The 8,769-nt window shown below is 44.5% G+C and overlaps 1 protein-coding gene across 2 annotated transcripts in view; it reads left to right on the plus strand.

Annotated features, from left to right (window-relative positions):
* Nucleotides 1–6,936, plus strand: part of prkaa2 (protein kinase, AMP-activated, alpha 2 catalytic subunit) — a 10,672-nt gene extending 3,736 nt beyond the window's left edge. For both annotated transcript variants that reach the window (XM_023399653.2, XM_087172149.1), the window contains 5 exons: nt 474–698; nt 1,459–1,621; nt 2,412–2,750; nt 2,854–2,980; nt 3,739–6,936. In XM_023399653.2, coding sequence (XP_023255421.2) covers nt 474–698; nt 1,459–1,621; nt 2,412–2,750; nt 2,854–2,980; nt 3,739–3,989 — 1,105 coding nt within the window. In that variant the 3' untranslated portion in view covers nt 3,990–6,936. The remainder of the gene's footprint in view (nt 1–473; nt 699–1,458; nt 1,622–2,411; nt 2,751–2,853; nt 2,981–3,738) is intronic.
* Nucleotides 6,937–8,769: the final 1,833 nt, after the last annotated feature.

The following is an 8,769-nucleotide window of genomic DNA, read 5'->3' on the forward strand; positions in this document are numbered from 1 at the left end:
ATTATTTTTCTTTTGATCACATAATTGTTTCAGCACTAATCACATTTACTTATTTAATCACCATCATTTATTTGGCTTTAGGAACAAAATAGTTTTTGGTCTCGAACAGAAAAACAACCTGACAGAACAAAAGCAGCTTTCAGTGTTGATGTCCAGAAAACCTCTTCAATCCATTTCCTCCCTCATAAAACATTTGTAAAGCCAGTTTATAAGTATTTTAAACTGTGTGTGTTTTACAACCATGTTTCCTAGTTTGACGTCTTCTTCACTGGCACATTACCGCCCCCTGTAGATCAGCAGAACGCTGTGCACTACAGTTATTTGTCTTGCAAGACATTTATATATAATCATAAAGTTAATAGATTTAATAGACACATCTGTTTTCAGGTACATCACAGTGTATTTCAAACAATTCATTAAATGTTTATGTATAAATACTAAAGAAGCATTGTTACCTGTCGTCTCTCTGTCAGGCTCTATGCAGGTCCAGAGGTGGACATCTGGAGCTGTGGCGTGATCCTGTACGCCCTGCTCTGCGGCACGCTGCCCTTTGACGACGAGCACGTCCCCACGCTGTTTAAGAAGATCAGAGGAGGCGTCTTCTACATCCCCGAGTACCTGACCCGCTCCGTGGCCTCGCTGCTCATGCTCATGCTCCAGGTCGATCCTCTGAAGAGAGCCACCATCAAAGACATCAGGTGCTCACCCCACTCCGTCCAGCCAAGTGGCCTTAAAGTGGCTCATTTCCTGTGGGCTTGTAGGAGGGACTTATATTAGTCAATGTATTACCTGCAGTAGATTCAGGTCGGCGCCGAAGCTGAGTGACGAGCAGGAAACTGAAGAAAATACCCACCAAAAAGAAAATCAATTTAAGTTTTATTTTGATTATTTTCACTGATTTATCTCAATGTCAAACAGCCCTTAATGACTCAGCTGGTCTGCAGTGTAATACAGTGCGTGAATGCATGTGCACTTATGTGTAAGAATATGGAAACTCAATGGCTGAGAAAATGTAGTTCCACAGGAAACGGCTGTTTGACGAGAGATGAAGCAGTGAACATGTTCAAAATAAAACCTACACTTACACTTGATATAGTTTTTTTTAGGGTTAGAACATATATATTTTTACTGCTGTGTCCGTCCACAGCGTTTCACTCTCCTGACATCACATGAACCTTTTCAAAATAAATCAAACTGAGGTGACTGACTTGAGGACGTGAAGCGTGTTCAGTGGTGTCTCTTGGTCTCGGTGTTGGCTCTGGAACTGGAACAGTCCCGCCTCCCGAGTGTTGCTACACAAACAGACTTCTGTGCTTGACAACAGTTTGACTCCATGCAAGTTTAAATGTCACATACTGTGACATTTTCCAATGAATGAAAGGTTCAGGTTCAAAGCGAAGCCTGATGACTTCACAGCAGTTGTATTTTGCGTTGACCTCTGACCCTGTCCTCCGTCAGGGAACATGAGTGGTTCAAGCAGGACCTGCCGGGATACCTGTTCCCTGAAGACCCTTCGTACGATGCCACAGTCCTGGATGAGGAGGCCGTCAGAGAAGTGTGTGAGAAGTTTGAATGTATGGAGTCAGAGGTGATGTCCAGCCTTTACAGCGGAGATCCACAGGTACAGTACTCTGCACTGTAAACGCAGTGTGTAGGTTTTCAAATATATTCCTGGACATCATCACAGTCGAACAGTGTTGAAAGATCAGTTCAGGATTTTTCAGGTCCGTCTTGAAACAATGATCATGTGACAATATGGAGTTGAGAGTCTTAGTGCCTGAAGCCGTTCAGCGGGGATGTGAATCCACTGTAAGAAATGGGGGAGAAAATGCTTTAAAAACACTTTAAAGTTCATCTGAGGCTCGTGTGAAACTTCAGCAGTCCCTCCGAGCTAAATCCAGTCGCTATTTTTCAAAGTTAGAATCTATTTAAGACACATTTTGGTTTCCCTGGACAGTAGTTCCCTGTGGAGCCACAGTGGAAGGATACTGTCTCTGCAGCTGTGAGCAGGTTTTGTATCTGGAAACAGTTTATTAGCATGTGTTACAAACGCAGTAGAAAAATATCTGTCTACATGTTGGGGGATATGTTTGACATGAGGGTTCATCAGTATTAAGACAGACACTAGAAATCCTGAGCTTCTCCTTTAAAACATTATTTTATCAGTTTTTTGATGAGGCAGACTTTTGTAGTGCTGACCTTTCATCAGTCTGTGTTGTGGCTGTCATTAGTCATGCTGCCATGGCCGCCCTGCTCTTGTGTGTATTCAAACAAACCTCCGCCGTCATCAAGCTTCTCTGTCAATGTCAAGACTGGAAAATAGAAAATAAGCAGTAATGTGTGGGTCAGACCTCCGTTAGACTGTCCGGTCTGTCCTCACGAGACTCTCCATCCTCCTTCTGTCCACCCAGGATCAGCTGGCCGTGGCCTATCACCTCATCATAGACAACCGGCGCATCATGACCCAGGCCAGCGAGTTCTACCTGGCCTCCAGTCCTCCCCAGGGCTCCTTCATAGAAGAAGGCATGCCGCTGCCCCCCGGAGTCAAACCCCACCCGGAGAGGATGCCTCCGCTCCTGGCTGACAGCCCCAAGTCTCGTTGTCCTCTGGATGCTCTTAACACCACCCGGCCCAAACCTCTGGCAGTGAAGAAGGCCAAGTGGCACCTCGGCATCCGGAGTCAGAGCAGACCCTACGATATCATGGCTGAAGTGTACAGGGCAATGAAACAACTCAACTTTGACTGGAAGGTAAGACACACACACACACACACACACACACACACACACACACACACACGTCTCCATATGAAACAGCAACAACAGAACAACCCTCTGCTGTCGGGCGTTGCAGGTGGTGAACCCGTATCACCTGCGAGTGCGGAGGAAGAATCCGGTGACGGGCAACCTGGTGAAGATGAGCCTGCAGCTGTACCAGGTGGACAGCAGGTCCTACCTCCTCGACTTCAAGAGCATCGACGGTGAGTGATTCTGCTGCACGACATCATCTGAATATAGACTCCAGACGTGCGTGAGGATGAGTTTTCCTGGAAGGATGAATCACACATAGGCCGCCTCCAGCTAGGCTAATTTAGCCCCCTCCCACAGTCAAAAGACTTGCAGGTCAGGTTAGTTGGCGACTCTAAATTACCCGTAGGTGTGCATGTGGTGGCGACATGTCCAGGGTGAAGCAGCTGGGATTGGCTCCAGCCCCCCTGTGACCTGGTGTGATGAGTGTGCAGTTACCTCCCACTGGTGGAAAACTCACGCCTTAGCATGAACCTCTCAGTCTTGTAAGCCGTAGCCATCTGGAGCACGGTGCCAGAGTCTATGGGAGATGAAACTAGTGCATTGATGTAGATGTTTTCCAGCCTCTGGTTGAGGCGTCTTGCAGCTGCTGGGAAACGTCAAGAGATTAGCATTAGCCCAAAACACAGTCTCACAGAGATACAGATACATATGACTGAATATAACATTAAAGTGAAGTTTAAAATGTTTATATTTCTATAAACTTTACAGTAACTTCAACATTGTTTTTGCAATAAATCATAAATCATGTTTTTGAATAAGGGTGAATGTGTTCAGTCAGAACATGAAACTCTTTCACAATTTAAAACAAAAAGTCAGAAAATCAATCAAAAGTCATTCTGTGATTCTAGCACCATGAAGAAGTGACTGTACGAACTTTATGAAACATAACTAACGTTGAACGCTGTTGTTTTTCCTCCACCACCCCCAGATGACATCATCGAGGCGGTGGGCTTTAAATCTGGGTCGTCCACTCCTCAGCGGTCGGGCTCCACAGCCGGTCTCCACAGACCCAGACTGAGCATCGACTCTGCGAGCCCGGCCTTCGACCTGCCCCAGCTCAGCTCCTCCCTCCCGGGATCGCTGTCCGGCAGCAACCCTCTGCTCACCCCACGCCAGGGATCGCACACCATGGACTTCTTTGAAATGTGCGCCAGTCTGATCACCACGCTCGCGCGCTGACGCCTGACGCCTCCTGTAGGGAGGGTGTCTGTGTTTGGAGCGACTTCCTCTTTCTGTCTCCTCTCCATGTCCGGTCCGGTCGTGTTGGACGGGCGGGGTGGAGAGCGACGGCTGCGTCGTGCTCCCCTCAGACGGAGGAGGGAGAAAGAGGAGGCCTTTGGCAGAATGGCAGATTAATAGCTTTTGTTTTCTTGGTGTGACACAGTCGTGGGGTCAGAGCCGATCCTGGGACTGGAATCTGTGAACTAGTGGATGCCAGCAGAGTCAGAGGTGAGAGGTCACAGTTTGCAGCCGTCTCTCCTCCCACAAATACCTTCAATTATTATCAACTGCTGAAATATCATCACCCACCACAGCTCTTAATGGCAGGACGTCTTGCTGATTTGCCCCAGACACTGATCGGAGGTCAGTTTTGCTTCTTGTTTATTTGATGACGAGGCACGGGTTGTTAAACTTGACGTTAAATCTGTGTCTGCGGGAACGAAACCACATGTAAAGTTTAATTTCAGGTTTTCTATGATATAGTTTGTAAAGAAGCAGCTTTTGTTATCCATGTTTATTATAGGGATACCAAATATTAGACTTTATACATCAAAAAGGAGACTTATTATTATTATTCAGATATCAGATCCATATTTATTTTTAGAGATTGTTTTTTAGACTGTAGTTTTATTATTTAAGCTGATCAACATGAAGTTTTATCCCGACTTTGAGTAGATTGTAGATGATTAATGAGCCCAGAGAGACAGCAGGATAGTCGAGTGGTAAAACTCTCTGTGGTGTTTGGTGTTTGAGGCTGACACGCACCATCTCACACGACCTGACATATCACTACTGTTTATTTCATATGCATTCAGTAACCGTCACAAATATGCAACACACACAGGCTCCTGTACACCTGAGTCCTTGACGAGTGACGAGTTGAGCGAGTGTTAACGCGCTGCTCAGCCATGCAGCTCCAGAATGTAATTAAAAAAGCAGGACGGCCTGTGACATGAGGAGGACAGACATGGCACCCAGTCATTCACATACGCAGTAAACGGAAGACAGGAGCTGCTTGTAACCAAGACGACAGCCGTCTTTCATCTCTCTCCTTTCAGCTCCGAGCCTTTGAAATGTGAACAAACGTCTAGTGTAATAAAAAGATCCTCACATATTTTAATTTTAAAGAGCAAAAAGCAAGTAAATATGGGTGATAAATCACCTCAATAATCAGCTTTCACAATAGCCACTAATTGAATCAGCAGTAATGAACAAACTGAGACTAGTCAAGTGATGATGAGGAGGAGAAGATGAAGACGACAGATCCCTGTGAGATGGTGTGTTTCTGCTGAGACACGATGAGCCACAGAAACATTTCTCCAGTTGCCTTAAAGAATGCCACACAGTGATTCTGTGCATATGTACCTGTAAACAGAGAGTGTGTGTGTGTGTGTGTGTGTGCGTGCGTGTGTGTGCGTGTGTGTGTGTGTGTGTGTGTAGCTGTTGTCTGTTCAGTCTGCACTTTAAAACTCACAGTTTGCAGATTTACTGTTTATTGCGTCACACACTTTTTGTGGATGCACACACTTTACTGTCACTTGTGGTTGTGCACGTTGATGAACGCCACGCCGTTACTGCTTTTCTAAGTGTTCCTCGTTGTCCCGTCCCTCACACCACGGCGGCGTTGTGTGTGTTGTGTGTCGTAGCTGGATATTTTCATCCAGACTTTCTGAGTGAATGTGAAGCTGCTGCCACAGATGAGTCTTCCTCCGTCCGTTTGTGTGTCGATGGCGAGCTCTGGCCTTTCTGCGCTTCTCAGTCGGACACACAGGACGGAGGACGTCATCTACTTTAGACTGGCGTCTATGAATCAACAAATACTGTAAGAAAGACATTAAGAAATAAACACTAATATGAATAAATACAGTAAAATACTGTATGTGAAGAACTCGTTTAACCTCAGCTCACTGTCATGGGGGCGTGTGATTGGCTGGAGGGTGAGGATGCAGAAACTTGAGAAAATACAGAACAAATGTTTGTTGTATTCATTCATGGTTATTTATTTCATGTCTTTTATTTATTATTACATCCAGGCCACGTTAATATGAGCCACACAACAGTCTCTACTCCGACTATTCATGCAGCACGCTGACTGAGGCCTGTGTTGGACCTACAATCAGCAGATGTTTTTGCCTTATGAGACACGGTGTGAAAGTCTTTTGTGGAAGCCACGATGTTAGTGACCGTGCTGAAACCCTTTATGACACGTCTCTGTTTCTGTATCCTGTGATGTCAGAGGGAGAAACTCTGCTCCCTGCTGCAAGACACATGCAACTGCACAAACACACACACGCCTTCACAAACACTAGCCCATGTTCCTCTGTCAGTCTGTGTTCCAGTCTGTTGCTGTGTCTTAATAACTTGTACAGTGAGCTGCTTTCTTCACATCACCATTCATTCCTGACGCTGCTGCTCGTGACAACAACACTAAATACTGATCAATGAAGTGCACTATCCTGGAGAGGTCATGGGGGGGGGGCGAAGACCTCCTCTGGTTGAACCATTACTTTACTGTCAGATGTCGTACTGTACCATTACAACTGTATGCAACAACCGGTGGCATGTTAGTCAAGTAAACTCGACTCTAGTGTTCGGAGCTGGAAACACACGCCACAGGCCTGATCGAACACACACACTCTGTGTTGTACCAAAGTGAGTGTTTTACTCTGTTTATCTGTGGTGGGGGGTTCTTATGATCAGTGTAACCTTAAATACCCCTGAGTGAGAGTGTGTATGTGTGTGTGTGTGTGTGTGTGTGTGCGTGCGTGTGTGTCTGTCTCTCCCTGTCTCTCTGTCTGATCGGGGTTTGGATTTCTCTTGTTATGCACTGCATGATGTTGCTGTTATGATTTGCACTTTAATGAGTATTTATTGAAAAACAATAAACAAACATATAAAAAGGAAATAGTTTTTGTCCTGAGGTCTTTTCAATCTGGACATTTTACACACACACACACACACACACACACACACACACACACACACACACACACACACACATCACAGAGGATTATTTTTGTGTTGTCCTGTAGATGTCAGCAATATTTCACATGAACACGAACATGACCTCAGGTGATCGTCACTACTTTACTTCCTCATCTCTCTGTAATACTTATTATTCATTAGCTCCAGGGAAAGAAAAAAATAAGAGGCACATAAAAGTGACACCAGCCAGACATCAGCTGCATAAAAAGGAAATAAAAGTTACAGACGATGTTTCCCTCCAGAAGGTGCAACTAGAAGAAAGACGTTCCAGCTGGTACCTGCAGATTCTTTAGTCGTATATTTGAGGTTACAGACAGTTATTATATTTACTTACTATGTTTAAAGGTCAGCCTTTAAATACACGAGTAGTTGCACAAGCATTTCCATATTCCATGATATGTGTTCATAAAATAATGAGAGTAAATAGAGTAAATTACAAAGTAGAAAAATGTACAAAAAAAACCAAAACAAAACAATAACATCAAACACTTAGAGTTAAATTTTGAAGGTGGATATAAAAACAGGAGACACAGCAGGGCATGACGAAAACAGATCACATCACTTGTGGGGTTTAATTATTGCTGATGATCAAACCTAAAACTAATATTTCAGCCACGAGCGGCAATTCAAGAGAAGAAGAAGAAGCACCCACCATCATGGTGGCCTCCGTCTGTCTGACCCTTAATTATATGAAGTACGTATTGGTGGTGTTTGTGGCGCCCCCTACGGGTCAAGCCCAGCATGCTTTGGTAGACCTGTTGTCTATCACGGCCTGAAGGTGTCCACCAAGGTTTATGATGATTGGACTAAGGGTTGATGAGTTATGGCCGATATTGATTAAGCCCCGCCTTTTGCCAAGATATTTTTGTTGATGGTGGCGGCCATGTTTTTCTACCGATGTCGCTCATCTATAAAAGAAATCTGTATTTTTAATTTTTATACCAAATTTCATAAAGTTATAATTCATTTTACTGTTTTTTAAATTATGCAAATTAGCAAAAAAAACTTTCTGATGGACTTTTAAAGAGTGTTTTTTTTGTCGAGCACATTGACATGGACTTATGGTCAAATTTCAAGCCCATCAGCCGAACAGTGTGAGGGGCGTGGCCTTGCCAAAACTTTATTTTAAGTCCTTAATTACAGCGCCACCAGGGAACCAGGTGCGAATGATTTCCAGTCACTGGGCCGAGTTTTATTTTTCTATCTCAAGTGAATTTGAGCAAAACTGACAGAAAAATAATAACCGGAGAAAAAAACGATTAAATCTTTGTGAGTTAATGTCAGTATTGCTTTTTACTCCTTTGCTACCAACACTGTAAACTGGTCATATGTAGATAGGACACTGGTCTGAACCAGCCCTTCACACTGCTGCATGTCGGCCCAGATAAAGACTCTGACTCTGCGAACCTGTTGAGTTCTTTGGACTGACTGCCTTTGTCTTCCTCTGATTTCTACCACTTCAAATAGATTCTGCTTTCTGGTATTTGCACATGAAAGGTGTTTAATCTTCCCTACAAGATCCTCCAGGGTCACTAATACTCAGATAACACCTCAGGTGTGTGTGTGTGTGTGTGTGTGTGGGATCAGCAGTCCACCCCCAGTCAGACTGGTTTCACACTGAGCGCCTCAAAGAACAGGAAGTGCACAGAAAGATTTCCGGTTGCTGAAAGATAAAACAATCCCCACTTCCTGTTCCTCTGGTAAGTCATCGTACTGATCCATGCAGGAGTCAGCAGGTAAATCAGGTGGTAGT

The sequence above is a fragment of the Seriola lalandi genome, unplaced genomic scaffold (genome assembly GCF_002814215.2).
Source record: "Seriola lalandi dorsalis isolate HSWRI2012SDOR001 ecotype SW California unplaced genomic scaffold, Sedor1 jcf7180002052101, whole genome shotgun sequence".
Classification (NCBI taxonomy): Eukaryota; Metazoa; Chordata; class Actinopteri; order Carangiformes; family Carangidae; genus Seriola; species Seriola lalandi.